This window comes from Solanum stenotomum, chromosome 8 (genome assembly GCF_019186545.1).
Source record: "Solanum stenotomum isolate F172 chromosome 8, ASM1918654v1, whole genome shotgun sequence".
In the NCBI taxonomy this organism is placed as follows: Eukaryota; Viridiplantae; Streptophyta; class Magnoliopsida; order Solanales; family Solanaceae; genus Solanum; species Solanum stenotomum.
The window spans coordinates 208,160-227,026 of record NC_064289.1 but is presented as its reverse complement, the minus strand read 5'-3'; the positions used below and the strand labels follow the sequence as shown (position 1 = coordinate 227,026).

Sequence of the window (18,867 nt, the reverse complement as noted above, 5' to 3'; positions counted from 1 at the left end):
TATAGAGAGAGAGAGAGAGAAAGAGAAATGACGGGGTTGGTAATGGTGACTAGGGGAGGTGGGTGTGGAAATGGGAAGAACAGTTCAAAGGCGGCAGCTGCTGCTGAAATGCAAAATCAGCAGCAGTTGTCTTTGGTGGATTTCATATTAGCAGCTCTAAGGAAATCAATGGTGTCTTGTCGTGTAGATCGACAAGAAGATGTTGTTTCTGCTGTGGAAATAGGGTGGCCCACCAATGTCCAGCATCTCACCCATGTCACTTTCGATCGATTTCATGGCTTTCTGGGTCTTCCTCTTGAGTTTCAAGTCGAAATCCCATGTAGAGTACCAAGTGCCAGGTTTCTTCTAAATCTCAAAACTTTCTTTTCTTACTAATGCTTATGACTGACATAATAAAGCTCAGACTTTTAGGACTAAAAATTGACTTGTCAACTTTTCATGTTTAAAAAAGTTTTATCTCTTTTTTTTTTCTATGTGCTCCTTCAAGGAGAGAGTTTGGTTGGTGCAATATGATTTTTAAGTTGTGTGAATTTGCAATGTACACTCTGATTTGTGTAATAGCTTTTTAGGCTGAGAAGTCTTTAATTTTACTGTGAATGCCAAAGCTAATTGAGGAACAACTGGAGGCCAATACTTTCAAAATCTTTTCCATTTCCAGGAGGACTGGAACTAGGTCATTTGATCCTTTTTGAGGTCCCCTTCCTATTGTGGACTGAGTTATACTTGACCGAAGGTCTACTAATTCGTCATTTTCTAGTTAATGATCCTTAATTACACTGCATTAAAGTGAGTTGGTTGGCACCTTGAGGGACTAATAAATGATTTGTTTGCATTTGAACAGCTAATTCTTTATTGCTGTGAATTACAAGTGTTATTTTTAGAGAAACTGTATAGTTTAGGATGTCAACAGGGAAAATTTTCATGCACAATTTTACAACTCAAGTAGTACCTTTGGATAAATAGTGGTATTTTTGTGACTCAATACCTGCACTCATGTTTAGGTATTTGGTCTCTGGCATTACAATGGAAATACACGAATCCGATGATGACTTGATTACTTAAATTTATTATCATACTGAATAAAGAAATGGTCAAGTTGCTAAGCTCACCAGCTCGATAATTTAAGAAAAGGCCCCCATTCAGGAACCAGAATCTAGTGAATTGAATTAAGAGATATTCAAGTGGTATGCATGGTAAACACAAAGCAAGAATGAAGAGCAGTCCCGGTTCCTGTTTGTTTACGGGTTTTTTCATGCTGGTGATTATACTGTATTAGGCAGTCCCAGTTCACTCCCAAATCATCTTTCTGTAGCATTTTGTGTTCTATTGAAGTTATTTTTCAGAAACCAATAGTTGTCAATTACAAATTCAAAGCATAAGTTGATTTCTGTGTCTATCTTCCGCAGAGGTCATTCTTCAGCAAACAATAGCTGCAGTAATTTGCTTTTAAAGCTCCAAACCTATCTATTCAATATATCCGCTGAATTTGTAACCATTTATTTTGCAGCGTCAGTGTGTTTGGTGTATCTGCAGAGTCAATGCAGTGTTCTTATGATACAAGGGGCAACAGTGTCCCAACTATTCTCTTGTTAATGCAAGAACGTCTATACTCACAAAATGGTCTTAAGGTAAAACAAATTTTATGTCATTTCTGATGGATGGAATTTTTGTCCACCATGTTATGTTATTGCCAACAATTTTCTGACTAATTATTTCTGGATGAACCTTTTAGGCTGAAGGAATCTTCCGAATTAACCCAGAGAATAGCCAGGAGGAGCATGTAAGGGACCAGCTAAATAGAGGCATCGTGCCTGAAGACATTGATGTTCATTGTTTGGCTGGTCTCATCAAAGCCTGGTTCCGAGAACTGCCATCAGGTGTGCTTGATGGGCTTTCACCAGAACAGGTTTTGCAATGCAACACCGAGGAAGAATTCGTTGAGCTTGTGAAACAGCTTAAACCAACCGAGACTGCATTGCTTAACTGGGCAATTGATCTTATGGCTGATGTTGTTGAACAAGAGGAATCCAACAAAATGAATGCCAGAAATATTGCAATGGTTTTTGCTCCAAACATGACCCAGGTAAATGAATATATACTATAGCAGTTGGTTGTATAAAGTATTAACATTTCTTATATTGGTAAGGAGTTGAAGCATTTCATTTTATTTTTTCTGGAATCAGATGTCTGATCCATTAACAGCTCTCATGCACGCTGTTCAAGTGATGAACTTGCTGAAGACCCTGATCATGAAAACATTACGAGAGCGTGGAGAAGCAGAAGATGGAGATTATTCACCCGTGTCATCTCGTTCTTCTGGTAGACAAACTGATGAGGAATTCGACTCCCAACAAGAGATGGACACTAGCTGTGAATCAGCAGGACCAGCATCAGATGATGACGATGCTGATGAGCAACATCGCTACAGCTACAGCAGTGAAGAGAGAGATGAAGTGGAGTCATTGAGTGAGATAGAAGAAAGCTTCTTGCGACAGTTGGACGAGAATGAGCATGCAAAAAATGACTTCAGGAAACAGTTGGAAGGAATTTTGTGCAGAGAAGATGTTATTTCCACAACTGCATCTACCGAAAATGGAGATTCTTCTGTTTCATTTTCTGACAGTAAAATGGAAACTTTTGGCTTGAGCACTAGCGATGGTGAAGACTCAAGATACAGTTGTGTTACTCTGGAAGATAAAGTGGAGTCGAAGAGATCAAGTGGAAGCATGGAGGATGTCGATATGGTAGAGGTAAACATGGTAGAATCTGCTGTTCCTGTACAGTAGGTTAATGACTGCTATTGAATCTTGCATTTTTAGGAGTCGTGGATTTCTCTGTTGTTAATGGTCTGACGGTTGTTTATGTAAAAAGTGTTTGTAGGACAGAAAATGGTTTGCTTGTGAATCACTGTGTTCAGCATTGGCTGAACTCTCGTGCTTGATTGATTTCTTTGTTTTGCTAGCTAGCTATAAGGATCTCTAACATTGACCAACATCAATGGTGTACGAAAAAAGGTTTGTTTATGAAGATTGAAAAAGAAAGGCGGATTTGCTTTATCAGAAAAGCATAGTCCTTGATTTCAGATACTAATTGGACTATTAATCCTTGACTAATGATTTAGTTAACAGAGAATAAATAGTAGTGAAAATGGACCGTTATCCCTAATTAATGATTTGATCTGACAGAGAATAGTAGTGAACATTTTTAGCAAGACTTTCTTTGGACTTTGTTGATGTGACAAAGATGTATTTTATTCTAATCAAGTAATAGTGATAGGGAATCCAAGAAAATGGTAACTACTCCCTCCGTCCCTATTTACTTGTCCATATTTCCTTTTTTGGTTGTCCCTATTTAGTTGTCCATTTTGACAAATCAAGAAAGGACAACAAATTTTTTCCTATTATACCCTTATTTACACTTCTTGAAAATTGTAAAAGTGTATGTTGTTTCCCTCCAATTTATTTCACTTTAATTCAAATAAGTGGTTGTAATTTTGAAGTGAAAAGTTGTCATAAGGGTAAAATTGTAACTTCACTGTGCTAATCATTGTTGCCTTAATCTGTGTGCCATTTCTAAAGTGGACAACTAAAAAGGGACGGAGGGAGTAGTAATTTTTGTCTTCTCTTCCTTCATTCACTCACTGTTTAAGTTGCTATAAAAATAGAAAATGCTCTCTACTATATTTGGATGTGGTTTGAAGTATTGCTGCTTTACGTGTTTGATTCTGTCTATCCATTCTTGCTGCATGTAATAAGAAAAACAGTAGGAAGCCACGTCTTTTTGGTTCTTCAACCAACGTTTTTCAACTACATCATCATTATGAATGTTAAAGTTGGACAACTATTATAAGTTGAAGATCATCAAGTGTTGCAATAGAAGAAAACAAGGAGCTGAAATTGACTAAGAAGTAAGAAGCGACAGGTTCATCGTGTTAAGATATAAAAATGATATATCATGGATAATAATGACATAGTGGTGGTGGCTTCTACAACTACAAGTCAATCTCACGGGACTTGGTGGTGTAATAACAATATGGAAATTTACTCTATTTAGCTCCCATTAGTCCCCTATGCTATCCAGCGCTTCACATAAAGGTGACCAAGTCCATGTCAATTGTCAGGCCAACATCAAAGTTGATCTCACATCACCTGGGTTTCAAAATTAAATCATCAAACAGAAAATGCACTCCAACTTTGTCCGACTTCATTACATCAATTTGTAAGTGGTGAGCATAGAGGTGCACAAGGGAAAACAAACTATATACTTAATGACAATCATATCAATTAGAAGAATCAATGAATTTACAAATGTTACAGATTACAGTGGTACAAGGGAACTACAATTAACATTCAGTTGCTATGTCACTGCTAAATGTTTACAATCACCTCCCACTGGCTGTTAATGTAGCAACTCCATAGTGGCTTAAAATGGGACCCACTGATGCAAAGAATCAGTTTCCTTCCACTCATCACCTTTTATATCAATAAGGTTTGTTCTGTTTATTTTCTCTTTTAAGCTGAACCTTCAACTTTTTCCCGTCTAGTTGGAAACCATTCATCATTTTGATTGCAGATTGTGCAGCGTCTGGAGAGTCGTAACTTACAAATCCTGCAGAAACAAGTTCAATCATAACATCAAGACTGAAATACTCTTTATGGTTGATACATCAGAAAGTCTAAGGTAAGGTTCATACCAAAACATTTACTAACACCACTAGCTTTGTCCACAAAAACTTTGGCACTCAAGACCGTCCCAAATTCTCGAAATGTGTTTGCAAGCTCCTGATCACCAAATTCTTGAGGAATGTGGTAAATAAATAAATTAGCACCACCTGGACCTGTAACGACATGATTTCTCTTTCATAAGTAAGCAAAAGTTAAGTACAAGCAATTCAAGTTAACATGCTTATCAAAACAACTTGTCTATGTCAACAAGTTGGAAGACTGTCAATGCTGGGAAAATAGCTAATTAAATAATGCAAAGACAAAAATAATAGCTGAAGCTCTCTACACTCTTTGATAATTGCTCAAACTAATGACATAATTTACTTGCAATTCCAGTGGGTTCATCAAAAACTAAGCCAAACTATATATCACCAGACACCAGTGAGTCTGAATAAGTACTTTCTACATCTCTCACAAAGGCCTTGAGAAGAACTCAGTTATATTGCAAATCTGATTTCTTCTTCTGTTTCTTCTATTAGCTGTTACCTTTTAAAAACGGATAGCTGTAAAATTACCATTCAGATATCTGGTAATCATTAACCAATTTGGAACACAAGCTCAGGAAAACAATAAAACGTAGCCTTATTCAGATAGATGCACCGATCTACTTCAAGTTAACAAGTATTACTAAGTCTCAAAATAAAATTTTGACAACCTTCAACTTGACCCCCTGTATTTGAACCGGCACTTGAAGATTCTGCAGAATGCCTGTTTGCGGTATAAGGAGGTAGATAGCCAGTAATGCCTCCAGGATAGTGTGTGGGATATTGAAGCCCTTGTGCTGCCCTGTAAGCAGATGCCAGATAGCTTCCAGGCGACATGGCATAATTTCTTTGGGTAGTTCCAGGTGCAACTCCACGTGGAGTACCTCCATGGTTTATAGATGGAACCATATTCTGCACTGACGGTTGACGGTACTGCATGAGCCCATATGTCCCAGGAGTCTGCAAAATAGCATGTTAACTTGAACTGCCCCTTAAATTGATCACTGGAGCAAGAATGATAGAAATGTAATGAAAAAGAAATGAACCACAAAAGGAACATGCAAACTCAATATCACTGCCAGAGCAAGGAAACCAAGAATTTTACTTGACACCCAAATTTACTGCTGAATACAATTCAACCCACCTGATAAGCATAGCCATTATATTGCGTCATATAACCCATGGATAGAGATCCATCTATAGATGGATGCTGTCCAGAGTTGGAAGCATTAGATGCCTGAGATAAAGCTTTCTGAGCCCTCCTAGCTTGCCTTTCCCTTTCCGTATCAGCCCACTTGACTACCAAAGGGACAGTTGCACCCTGAACGGACAGTATAATAAGAAAATTCTATCTAAACAACCAGCAAATGTAAGTCTTGGATGAGTAAAACTTGACATGAGAATGTAAAATTGATAAAATGATTTAATCAATGTGCTTAAACCTTCATTGTGAATTTTCTTTTGCAAATAAACGTGTGTAGTTGTAGGTCCCTTTTCCCATATAAACTAAAATTTCAAATTTTGGATTACTAGGAAATGAGATGCCTAGTGATTCAGATCATCACTACTCTTACAAATTTTAAGCAAAGTAATAAAGCCAGAATCAAATTTCTGGAAAATGACTTGGTACATAGAAAGAAAATAGGAAAGCAATAACCAGCACTTACTCAGGTATCCTAACGATAAAAACTTCACACAGGGTTAGACTTGGACACTACAATAAAATAATTCTATGTTTTAAAATTTTCTCCTAATTTCCCCATTTTGAATTTTAATTTCTGAACTGGTTAGGTAGGTATAAGTGAACATCCACCTCCTGATCAATAGGCTTAGGATTAATAAGTTCCTGTAGAACACATGACCTCTGAAGGGATCAAATACATATGTCATAGCACAAATTTTGATTTTGCTTCTTAGAAATTACTATTTCAACCTGAAGAATAAAAATTTCCAGTAAACTAACATCCATCTATTCAGTCTGGTCTTTAAGGAAGATGATAAAAATGTCTCAAATGCCTGAATGCAGTGCCATGTTGAAATATCCTAGAAAAGAAATCAGCAGATATTGTCTTTGGAATCCTCTGAACACAAAGTGTTAGCATTTAGGCTATTCTGTTGGCCCTGCTACAAAGAGGCAACTTATAAGAAGCCACCTCCACTAATTGACCCCAATTTAAAGCCAAAACTGGCACTTCCAGGAATCAGGAGAATATAGTTACTCCTACAAGGAGTAATGATTACATAACTAATGCAATGGACCGAAGGTAACTCAATATTTAAAATATTTGAACTTACCAAATTTTTTTTGAATATTTGACCATTACTGCAGCTCAAGAGAATGGATAATAACCAGATCAATCACTTAACGAAAGTTACACACAATGCAAATCTCAAATACCCACAAATTTCAAAGGTTTCACAGGATTGACCTAACAGGCTAACATGCAGATAGAAACAAACCTCCATGGTATGCTTTCCATTAAGGGCCTCTACTGCTGCAACTGCTTGCTCTTTTTTCTCATACTTCAGAAAAGCATATCCTAACAGAAAGAAAGACAATTTTTTTTGATGAATTGATTTTGTTCGCACAAAAAGTTTAAGTGAAAGATTATTAGACAATGTTGGCTGTACCTCTACTAGTTTGCTGAGAACCTCTGAGAATTTGCAAATCTGTAATGGTCCCATATTCAGAGAATAATGAGGAGACTTCGGGGTCAGAGACATTCTTTGGCAACATACCCACAAAAAGCTTGTGCTCTGAATTTCAGATTAAGAGAAATGACAAAAAGAAAGAGAAGGATAGAAAAAGTTACCAACTATGCACAGCATCACATAAACAAAACTATGATATACAGCAAGGACAACTTTTTCTTTTTGGGTAAGTATTGTAACAACAGATTACAAGGTCAAAAAGCTAAGAGGGTAAAGTAAGGAGAAGTAAACAATGGGAAACTAGAATCATGTGAATCAAATAACCATGTAAAAACAAATACTCCCTCCGTCCACTTTTATTTGTCATGTTGCGCTTTTCGAAAGTCAATTTGACTAATTTTCATTTGATTACATTAATTTGATATTTTAAACAAAAAATTTAGATATTTAAAAACTATATGAAAAGTACTATAAATTGCAATTTTTTGCATATCAATATGATTAAAAAATACATAGTAAAATATTAGTCAAACTTTTTATAGTTTGACTCTAAAAAAGAAAACTATGACAATTAAAAGTGGACATAGGTAGTATCATAAGACAAGAATTTAAATTATAGTACACCTAGCCTTTCCAACTCGCCATCAGCATACTTCACTTGCAACGGACTAGAAGCCTGAATTGGACACAGAGAAGAGGACACCTTTATTATCATAAGACATGCATATCATGCCAATATAAAAGAGCAGCAAATCACAAATAAACTTAACAAGCTTAATATTCAGAATAGATATGCTCTTACATCCACCATCTTCTCCTTTTTTTTTCTTTTTTTTTTTGTGATGAGAGTTGCCATAGATTCCCAAATATTTTTTGGCAAATATTATTTGGGTGAAAATTTGGGTGAAATTTCACCATGTGTTTGGTCATTGATATTTGGAAACCATATTTCACTTTTTTAAAAATTATCAAAACTAACCATAAGTTTGTATTACATAGCAAGATAGAAACGTCAATGTAACAAGATTCATGACTTCCGCAACAAGTCAATTGGATCTTCGTTGTAGCAAATAACTAGTGTCCATGACACTGGAGCAATGTGGTAGTTCCATACATCGTGAAGTAGACGAAGCACATGACTTTGTTACCCTGAGCCGATTGTTAGTCACAATAATCAACAACCATATCATCACTTTCAAATTCACTGAATATTTCATCACTGCTCTGGTGTTCACGTAAAAAATTATGTAATACAGCCCAAACAACTACTATGTTTGTAAAAAAAAAAAAGTTTGGTGTAGAATTTGAACTTTTAAAAGCTCCCAAATAATGAGATTTGGCCCAAATACTAGTTTTTTCTATTATTTGGGAATTTGGGTTATTTGTCAAAAATATGTGCCAAATAATAGCAAATTATATGGACAAACACTATTTGCCATTTTTACCCCCAAATTTTACTTGGGAAATCTATGGCCAAATGGGTCCTTAGAGAGTAAAATGATACTTAGATGCATTAATATACCAATGTACCAACATCAAATACCCTACCACTTCAATACACTATGTGAAACTCTGGACGTGCGACCTGGAAATAAATGTGCAAAACTAAAGCATAAATACAGCTCAATAGACCAGTCTGGAACCATCTGTATAAATTCATCAACTATGATTAAATTTTGGGCCAAACCATAATAGCAACACCTTTAGATTAGCTGCTTTCACCACTTGTATGTGTTAAGGGTCATTAGATGCTCTGACAAAGATCAATTGCCAATTGACTCAGCCAACGATGAGATTTTTAAGAAACCAAATTACTCTAGAGAAGATGTTAATCATACTTTTTTTGAAAAATAGGTAAGTGAAATGGGCCTTCAACAATAACATACCCAGTGTAATCCCACACATGGGGTCTTGGGAGGGTAAGATGTACACAGACCTTGCCCCAACCAATTGTTGGGTAGAGAGGTTGTTTAAAAAATAATCTTTTTGCTTGATGACACAAGAAACTAGCACGGAGTGTTGAAAACTGAAAAGCATGAAACCTGATATTGATCAGTCCTAGTTTGCAATGTTGCGTGACTCAGATTAATTTTCTTTTTCCCCGAGCAGCCCCTTCTCTCCTCCTCCCACCAACACCAAAAAGAATGGGAAGCTATTATCCACAGTATAGTGCATCCTTCCTTCTTTTCCAACTTTCTCACAAGCTTCTATTTTCTCCTAAACAGCTGCTTCATTTTCCTTAACAGTCTTGTAGCTGCAATATACTGTCAGTAAGTGTGCAGCGGCTCTGCTCTTAATGTACATATCCTGTAACAGCCTAGGGGAACTAGATACTATTACTTTTGCTGCTACTTCTCTCCCAGTCACCCTTAGGCTCTCCTAGCTAAACTTTCTCTTCATTGCACACTCTTATTATGCACATTCCACTAGTAGTCTATAGAAACACGTACTAAGTTGTCTAGTCAGTTAAGACTTCAAGGGAACAATGATGTTCTTTTCTGTTTACTACAATTCATAAACATTAGAGGACGGGATGTGCAGCTTGAATCCAGAATTCAAGTCTTGGTAAAGACAACTCACCAGGTGGAACAGCCTTTATCTCCCTAGTTCAGGAGGTTATAGACATTCTCCATTATTACATCAAGACAGTAGTGTTGGTTAGAAAAACATCCAATCACGGTACATTATTTTGGCTTCTTACTATGCTGAAAACAGATAGTGCTATTCTATATTCCTGGTGTTGAAACATGAGACAATGCCAAAACATTTCTCTTGAATTAACTAGCTGAAATCGACATAGAACTTTACTATGACTCTATTGAACAAGAAAAACTAAATTCAGAAACTTGAACAAATGGCAGATTCCACATATGTTGTTTAGTTAATGAAATAAAGTATGTCCCTGGATTGATTGACAACAATATAGAAAAAGACTGACTGACCCCAGGAAGCGTCTGTTTATTGTGACAAGCAGTTATAGCCTTGTCCGCTTCTTCTCTGGACGGGCAAATCAGAAAAGAGCACCCTGGAAACATGCAAAGGGTTTGTTTAGAAATCCTTGAATCGCACATTGTAATCAAAGGCGAAAACTGAAGAGTCAACCTCGAGAAGCTCGAGTAGTCTTGTCTTTGATGATGTTGACTTGATCAATAACTGCGAACTCTTTGAACATATCCAGAAGCTGTTGTTCCGTCATTAGTTTCGGCACTTGACCTAGGAACAGCTTCACGCTCTCCTCGCTGTACTCACGCGTCCTCTCCTCCTCCGCCATTAATGCCACCAATCTCTCTCTGAGACTGAGACTGAAACTGAACTGTGTTGTTCAATCAAGTCCTTTTTTTAGGAAATTAGAAAGTTTTTAGATGGCAAAAAAGGAATTTCATTCGTAGTTGGAGATTACATAAATGACCTTGGTTTGGCAAGAAAGTTGGCTTCTGTGGACGACTTGCTTCCCTAATTATCTTTTGTTATACACTACAAAACTAGATGTGCCTACGTTGACTCTCAATTACTAACCAAATTTTATCTAAATTTGTATAATAATTTAGGTTATTGTCCCTATTACAAGCGTACACCATGTTTATAATAAATCTATTCATTTCGAAATAACTTTACATACCTAAAGTTTTTTCTTACTTTTTCACACGTTTACAACGAGAAAATGGCATTAACACCACTTCTCTCTCCCACAACATTCACCTTTATCAATTTCATAATTACATCCACCGAAAAATCATCAGGAACCAGAATAAAAAAGAGGGGCGTTCCGAGAATCGAACTCGGGACCTCTCGCACCCAAAGCGAGAATCATACCACTAGACCAAACGCCCTCATTGCTTCTAGATTTGATTTAACAACTCATAGATAAACGTATACTCGAATAACTATGCCATTGTTGTATCCACGTGTCAGTCCAGCTGAACCTGGATTTACACTTGTGTCTTTGTTGACCTAATTTGTTTTGAGGGTGTATTACAATGTGCCCTAATTTTATTGTCATGGTGTATATATATATATATTATTGGGTAGGAAACTTAATTAGCGTATGTGTTAACAAATCCACTAAATAATTAGTATAAATTTAAAATTCCCACTAAATTATATCTAGATGGGAAGAAGTGACGGAATTTGAATTTAATCCTTTAAGGTTATAATCTTAAATTTGCTTGGTTGGTCGAATGAAGAAGAATATTACTTGTAGGTAGGATCATTGGTTGAAAGGGTATTCTCCCTTATTCTGAGAAGATAAAATAATTATGAAGAAGTGATATCAAAGTTAGATTCTGATTGAGTGGTCGAACTCGATCATTATCATCTTAGATTCATATATATATATATATATATATANNTATATATATATATATATATATTGGAATTATAATCATCAAGATGCGTCAACGAATTGTTGAAAAAATAGTTTTCATCACCTCTTACACTGCCTGAAACTTTTATTAAAATGAAAAAATGTACGTGTATATGAGTTGGCACATGGCTTTCAGAATTAAGAAACAACTTGCAGTTGTAGTTGTTCGACTTTATACAGGAGGTTGAACTACATTTCGACATTATATTCCTTTAACTGCAACAACACCCATGAAAGTAATTACTTATAATAAAGGCATGCATCAATTCTCTCTATTGGGTGTAGATCGATGTTGTTGTTTGGGCGTTGAACTAAATTAATTCAGGCTTACTATTATTATACTAGTCAGTTCTCTCTCACAAAAGAAGATGCTGAGGATAATTAAGATATATCCCTCCTCGCGTCGTCTCCATATATATATATACCTTTTTTTTCTTTAATTTTATCAACAACTGCTTCATTATATTCAACTATAAAATAATTTTGACTAGCTGCAATGCATGCTTTATGTATTTATGATTTTCTTCTACTACGTATACTCTATTTGATCAAACAGTCCATACAGCTAGTTTTTGTTTTCATTTCCCATTAATTAGTACTCCGATCCTTCTGCAGCTCCACATATATCATTGCTTCTTCAAACCTCCAGTAACAGCAAGTTTATCTTAGAAAGGTACTGTGTATTCATTTACTTAAATATTAGTAATATAGTAGAGAGGAGTCCAATCCAACATTCTTTATAGGTAAAAAAATTATGTTTGTGTAATATAAAAATCCAGGAAACTACAGGGGAAGGTGATAGTCCAGCTCGGCCAAGAAACGGCAGGGGTAGCATGTCTGAGTATAGTGGACACTGACCATCGATCAATGTCCGAGGCGTAATGGCAGGGATCAAACACACCACGAGCGGTTGCATTTTGTGCACGGGCAGCGTTACTGGGAGGACTAGCATGCACAACCTACTTAGCTAGCACTGCCTGATTTCAGAAACTATATCTTTCTTCTAAAACAATCAAAATTGCTCATACACAATCCTCCGCATAAAATCTACTGGTGCTGCAGAAAAACACAAGTAGAAAGAGTTAACACCATTGCTTTCTAAGAGCACGATACTTTAAGACATGAGTAGGTTTTGCTCCTGGCTGCTTAATTTATAGTTCCTCATTTCCAGGAGTTATGTTTTTTTCCGTCCTATTCTTTGGTGATAAAAAGCTATCAGATTACATGAAGTCTTCCGCACGAGAATTAAAGCATACTAATTGGGAGTAAGAAGCCCTTATGGAAGAGATTAAGAATCACCAAAGTTAAGCATAGCTAAATTTTGCCCCACTGCTTACTGCATAATAGAACTTTAGTTATGTTCACTGCTGCCCCCAGCCCAGGATCAATGGGGCAAAGGATACAGAAGGTTCTACGACAACAACAACATACCCAGTGCATGCACAAAGTGGGGTCTGTGGAGGGTAGAGGGTACGCAGACCTTACTCAGCTCAAGGGGAAAAATTAACAGTCCAAAGCAGTACAAAAAAATAAACAACGGACAGAAGGTTCTTAGAATTTTTATGTAAAAAATTATAGGGAGGAGAGAAAAGCTACCTAATCCATTGGTGAACAATTTAAACTGCCCAAGTGCCTGCCTGACAAACATCTCAACCCCACTCACCACTGTAGCTCCAACCTCTGTAGCCTCCTGCAATAACCGTGTATTTCTAGGTGTGTAAACTGCATCAAATACTAGTTCGTATGATCTCAAGGCCTCCTGAAACAATAGCAAAATTGCGGAAAAGTTCAGAATGTTTGCATAATCTCATGCAAACAGAGAACAGGTTGCTTTTGTCAAAGACTATGCAAGAAAGACAACCTTGGAGATAGGAGTTTTATCAGCCTTTGGCTGCATGCCCACAGCAGAAGCATTTGCAAGAATCATTCCCTTCTCAGGGCAGAAATCGTTCAGATGTTCATATGGCAAAGCTTCACAGGATACTGCTGCAGCCAGAGCTTTTGCTCTCTCTTTTCAAAGACAAAATTGCAATAAATGGAAGGAGACATATAATGAATAAAGAGCAAAAGATCACATATCCATAATCCTTAGGGAGATAGGAGGTATTACCATATTTGCGGTTGAATATTACAACCCTTGCCCCTCTGCTTTTGGCACCAAAAGCAATAGCTCGCCCTGCACCACCTGCCCCAACTAATACGAACAATTTTCCAGCAATTGGAGAAACATTTGATGCACGGCCATTGGTCTTTTGTCTCTCTGTTTACACACAAAATTTAACTCCTCGTGTAATTTGGATTGAAATGTTTTACGAAGAAGGTTTCAACCTTTTCTTATGGGAGGGTACATACCAAGGAGGTGGGGGGGGGGGGGGNAAGGAGGGGGGGGGGGGGGGGACTAAGATATTGAAAACAGTGACAGTAGTATTCTTGTTATCAAATATGTAATCCAATTGAAGCCCGTAACTAAGCAAGACTATCTCTACCTTCTCCTGCAGACACACTAAATTATGCTTTATCAGGTGGGTAGGGGGGATGGAGAGGAGAGACCAGGCCCATTTTTAACAATCAGCATTGTCTCAAGTAAAAGTTAAAGATATGTAATTATCAGAATTCTGGGAAAAAATGGCCTTGAAAAGAATTACATAATATAATAGACCACTAAACTACATTGATTAAGATTTCTTGTACCTTTCTAGTAAGAGTATTAGAAAAGTTTTAACTTCCAAACGAAGAATAATCAGTACCTCTAAGTGCATCTTCAATTGCCGTCACACAAGCCTCACAATCTGTATTATAACCAATGAGCTTGCCGTCAGAAGGCCTCCTTATAATTGTGTTTACAGCTCCTATAGACTGATTCCGAAGCATGATACAGTTAGAAAGTTTAAAAACAAGACAACAAACACTGTAATAGAATTTAGCCACAAAATGTTCTGGAATGGTTAAACAAAAAGAACTATTATGGCATCTGAACTTTCAAGATACAGAGCTAATCTATATAACAAATTCTGCTTCCATGCAAGGACAATAGTATTCTAGTCCATGTGAACTGCAATCACATAAGAAAGAATAGTCATGTTGAGAATATATGAGAAACACAACTTGTTTTCTTTTCATAAGTTGATGCTGCTAGACCTATTTATTACCCAACCAGGGTAATATCTCTACTTAGGCTTCCTTCAACATTGAACCGTGGTGGACTAAGGCTAGTTATTCATTAGTCGATTTATGGAAAATAAAACTGATAATATTGTGCCTAATATTCTAGCTAGGGTGATTCAAGCACATAAAGAAGGTAAGTTTTCGTTTCCTATGTGTATATGCAGGCGGCCTCTGTACACATATATAAACAAAGTTGTCATTATATAATAAGAAGTATTGATGCTGAACTAGCTTCAGCAAAGACATTCCGAAAAGTTTGTGTTTTTTCGGGTTCTTTTAACTCCCAAAACCCGAAGGTAAGTTACACAACATATGCACTCTATCAAACATGGAGCTAATCAAACCTTAGCAAGTGGATCAACTTCATCACAGCAGCGTACAGCTGCTTCCTTATGTGGGATACCAACACTACAGGTTCCATCAAAAGGAAGAAGATTCTGCGTTAGATAGTTTTCTACATGAAGCAAATATAATTTTAGAAAAACAAAACTTAGTGCAGAAGGAGGTAGCGTACCTGAAACCAGCATAGTCACTACATGAGAAAACGCGAAAAAATTCCTTGACATTGTCAACTAGTAGTGGGACATATATTCCATTGTATCCTGTATGCCTAAAGGCAGGGTTGTGCAGAAGGGGGCCCTTGCTATGGTCAACAGGATTTGAGATTACACCAAAAACTCTAGTATCTGGGTTGACATATTGGAGTTTATAAACCTGTTTAATGCTGGTCAAAGGAGGCAAGCCAGGGGTGGATTTGCCTGCCAAAGATCCACAAACAAAGAAAGCACCGTATTTTGGACCCAATAGTTGGCTTATAAGACCTCTATCCCCTGCTGCCCTAGCAATTAGAGGGAGCTGAGAATGTGTAAGCATATGGAAAACTGGTGCAACATCTGTAATATAAGCTACATCAATGACAAGTTTGATGATATCTGCTCCTGTGGACTGCAGGTTTATGATGGAATTACAAAGTGTGTCTTTAGTAGGAGGGTTTCCAGCATTAATGACATAAGTAGAAGCAATTATCTTGCTATTTGATCGGCTGCTCATCAATTCAGCAACCACTTGATGGCAAACAACCTAAACAAACAACAACGGATCGTATGGATGGATATAATTATTTTAGCAGCAGCTTAATTTAATTAATTAGTATATAGGTTAAATAAATGATGACCTCAGTGTCGACTTCAACGAACTCAACGTCCAATTCAACAGCTAATTTGAGAACTTGGATACATGTTTTCTTCCAGTCATAATTTATCGCAGATTTTGGCCTGACATACATATATATATATATATAACAGTGTTCAAGCTTTTTAGACAAAGTTAGTTGGTGCATGCATGTTTACTGAATTAATATTTGTCGATAGACATGGATATTACTAATTAAAATGAATACTCTAGTCATAATTAATATCATATCTTCCCTAGATTAGATTATACATACTAGTGTACGTTCTCAACTTTTCTCTCTCTCCACGAGCACTCTATGGTTCACCGTTCACCTACCCCCACCACCTCAGTCGTTTTCACGTGCCTTGATATTATAATTTTGTGAGGAAATTAAGAATCAAACAAAAAAGGCAAGTACTGACTCACTCTCCTCCTCACATCTATCTATCTTAGCTAAACCCACCCACCATTTCTGGATCGAACACACACAAGATAAGTACATAATCACTAATATAATTCCTGTATTAATTACCTACCTGAAAGAAACGATGGATGGTAAACTTCTTTGTTTGAGTAGTAGTTCAAGTTGTGAAATGTGAGAGAAAGTGAAGTCATCAATGCAAAGCTCCACCAGATCTGCTCCTTCTTCTTTAGCTTTGTGCATAGAAGCTGCCATTTCCTCACAGCTTTCACACTCTAGTCTTGTGTACACCACCAAGTCATTCTTCAAACCCATAATAATGTTCCCAGAGCTACGACTCTCTTATTCTTATTATATATATAGACTTAACTTATCAGCGGCCCATTAAAGTTGTCCGCATCTCAACTAGGACTATAACAAACACTTTAATATTCTATTGAACATAAAACGAATTTTTTTTTAAAAAAATGTCCTCCCACGTTCATTGTCTTAAAACAATGACAAATAAATTACGACACATGGCAAGGGGCCAGTTTAGCAATAAAATATAATTTTTCAATTTTAAAAAATGAAAAATATTTTCCAACTTTTATTTATTAATAACAAAAAGATTAAAAAAGAAAATCTCCCCCCACCCCCGCCTAACCCTTTGACCTTTCTTCTTCCTTCTACTCTGTGAACCCCGCCAGCCACCATCAATTTCTCCATTGATAACCAACATAACAAAATCATTCTCCTATCATTTGTAATATTCTATTCATTTTGAGATTTTTGTGAAAATAAATGGACGTCAATAAATTATTTTGAAATTCGCGACAAAGAGAAATCGAAAGTATGTTGAATTTTTAAATATCATCTTTAATAAGTTTAATGAGTGGTGATGTTTGTTAAATCGGAGTGATCGAAATAGAGATGGACGAATATCGATCAATTTTTAACTCCAATGTTCAAAAAAAATTCTTCTCGCATACTAAATTAGCAGATTCAGATTTCTTTACAAAAAATGAAGAAAAAAAAAGAACGAAACAAAAGGCTAAAAATTTAAAAGCATGGGTATGGGTGTGGGGTGGGGTGGGGTTGTTATGAAGAGATTAATGTGGAACTAATATTATTTTTTTAATTATTTAGTTAATGCATGTCCACTGTTAAAAAATAGGTACCAATTTATCAAAAAGTAAATAAAAAATAAAATTAGACTCTATTCACGCGCTAAGTAGCAGTGATATACACTTATTTTGCCACATCAGCATTTTGTGTTTAATAGACACATATTTTGAAGAATTTAAGTGTTCAATAGGTATAAGTCTTAATTAAGATGTCTAAGTGGATTACGCGAATAACTTTAAGGGATTGCCGATGACTTAAGGGGTCGTTTGGTAGAGTGTATAAGAATAATGCTGAATATGATGTATTAGTAATGCATGCATTAGTAATGCATGCATTAGTAATGCTTGCATTATTTCTTATACATTATTTGGTTTGATGTATTGGAAATGGCATGCCTTGTATAAAGACTATTAAAAAAATATTTGTTTACAAAAATACCCCCACATTCTTTTACAAAAATAATAATAATAATAATAATAATAATAATTATAATTATAATTATAATTATTATTATTATTATTATTATTATTATTAGAGGGTAGTTTTGTCATTAGTTAATCTAATGCATGCATTAAAACCATTGCATTGCTAATACCTAGAAATCCATGGTATTAGCAATACACACCTTAATACACAATAGAGTGTATAACTAATGCAAGCATTAGTTATACATAGGTTGGAAAAGAGTATCAAACAAGGTACTAGTAATACACAATGCTAATGCATGTGTTATTTTTCCTAATACACTCTACCAAACGACCCCTAAGTCTTATATATATATATATATATATAGGGGACGGAAGACAATACATGTACATGTGCGCTTATCAAATACTCGTTCCACACCGCTAGCTCCCTCATATTCATATACTAGAGGAAATGGCCCCGTCACACGTGCCCAATGTTATAAAAAATTGAAATTGTTAATATATATCTTTGTTAAAACAACAAATATCAAGATAAATATATATATTTATTTATTTTTCAAATAAAAATGAAGAACTGTTAATATCCTAACTAAAGTCTAAACTCTTAATTATTTAAGGAAAATATAGCAAGAGTAAGATATTTTTCAACCTTATCATGGTAAAAGTTGAATTTATTATCCTTTTCATTTAATTTAATATGATATTATTATTATTTTTATATAAAATCATTATATATGTTTTAATAATTTAAATTTAAATTTCAAAAAATTATCATTTAACTTTAAAGATTTTATTTTATCAAAATCTTGTACATTGAAATATATAGTTATGAACCCGACTTAATAAATAT

The 18,867-nt window shown here is 35.8% G+C and overlaps 3 protein-coding genes and 1 non-coding gene across 4 annotated transcripts; 1 reads left to right on the top strand and 3 right to left on the bottom strand.

The window, feature by feature from the left end:
- Positions 1-3,053, top strand: LOC125873147 (rho GTPase-activating protein 2). Its single transcript, XM_049554028.1, has 4 exons — positions 1-338; positions 1,508-1,628; positions 1,733-2,083; positions 2,184-3,053. The coding sequence occupies exons 1-4, from the start codon at positions 28-30 to the stop codon at positions 2,784-2,786; spliced, it is 1,386 nt and encodes a 461-aa protein (XP_049409985.1). The 5' UTR covers positions 1-27; the 3' UTR covers positions 2,787-3,053.
- Positions 3,054-4,242: 1,189 nt separating this feature from the next.
- On the bottom strand, positions 4,243-10,667 carry LOC125873199 (RNA-binding protein BRN1-like). The gene is made up of 9 exons (XM_049554094.1): positions 10,463-10,667; positions 10,303-10,385; positions 7,985-8,036; positions 7,340-7,465; positions 7,169-7,248; positions 5,853-6,029; positions 5,380-5,668; positions 4,694-4,837; positions 4,243-4,608 (listed from the first exon to the last, which is right to left on the bottom strand). The coding sequence occupies exons 1-9, from the start codon at positions 10,629-10,631 to the stop codon at positions 4,481-4,483; spliced, it is 1,248 nt and encodes a 415-aa protein (XP_049410051.1). The 5' UTR covers positions 10,632-10,667; the 3' UTR covers positions 4,243-4,480.
- Positions 10,668-11,118: 451 nt separating this feature from the next.
- Positions 11,119-11,190, bottom strand: TRNAP-UGG (transfer RNA proline (anticodon UGG)). Its single transcript has one exon. It is a non-coding gene; the product is annotated as a tRNA-Pro (tRNA).
- A 1,530-nt stretch (positions 11,191-12,720) lies between these two features.
- On the bottom strand, positions 12,721-16,834 carry LOC125874535 (bifunctional 3-dehydroquinate dehydratase/shikimate dehydrogenase, chloroplastic-like). The gene is made up of 9 exons (XM_049555436.1): positions 16,598-16,834; positions 16,063-16,162; positions 15,403-15,968; positions 15,233-15,296; positions 14,471-14,579; positions 13,834-13,983; positions 13,585-13,733; positions 13,320-13,482; positions 12,721-12,779 (listed from the first exon to the last, which is right to left on the bottom strand). The coding sequence occupies exons 1-9, from the start codon at positions 16,795-16,797 to the stop codon at positions 12,736-12,738; spliced, it is 1,545 nt and encodes a 514-aa protein (XP_049411393.1). The 5' UTR covers positions 16,798-16,834; the 3' UTR covers positions 12,721-12,735.
- Between the last annotated feature and the right edge of the window lie 2,033 nt (positions 16,835-18,867).

What these genes read in the sequence shown, in the direction of transcription:
- LOC125873147 (XM_049554028.1), top strand. Translation starts at nt 28, where the DNA reads ATGACGGGGTTGGTAATGGTGACTAGGGGAGGTGGGTGTGGAAATGGG. An exon ending in ACTCACAAAATGGTCTTAAG is followed by an intron (nt 1,629 to 1,732) that starts GTAAAACAAATT and finishes TGAACCTTTTAG; the next exon opens with GCTGAAGGAATCTTCCGAAT. An exon ending in TTGCTCCAAACATGACCCAG is followed by an intron (nt 2,084 to 2,183) that starts GTAAATGAATAT and finishes TTCTGGAATCAG; the next exon opens with ATGTCTGATCCATTAACAGC.
- LOC125873199 (XM_049554094.1), bottom strand. Translation starts at nt 10,631, where the DNA reads ATGGCGGAGGAGGAGAGGACGCGTGAGTACAGCGAGGAGAGCGTGAAG. An exon ending in TGGCGAGTTGGAAAGGCTAG is followed by an intron (nt 7,466 to 7,984) that starts GTGTACTATAAT and finishes TCTGAAATTCAG; the next exon opens with AGCACAAGCTTTTTGTGGGT. An exon ending in ATAATGGCTATGCTTATCAG is followed by an intron (nt 5,669 to 5,852) that starts GTGGGTTGAATT and finishes GCTATTTTGCAG; the next exon opens with ACTCCTGGGACATATGGGCT.
- LOC125874535 (XM_049555436.1), bottom strand. Translation starts at nt 16,797, where the DNA reads ATGGGTTTGAAGAATGACTTGGTGGTGTACACAAGACTAGAGTGTGAA. An exon ending in CCATCCATCGTTTCTTTCAG is followed by an intron (nt 16,163 to 16,597) that starts GTAGGTAATTAA and finishes TATGTATGTCAG; the next exon opens with GCCAAAATCTGCGATAAATT. An exon ending in ATAAAACTCCTATCTCCAAG is followed by an intron (nt 13,483 to 13,584) that starts GTTGTCTTTCTT and finishes CTATTGTTTCAG; the next exon opens with GAGGCCTTGAGATCATACGA.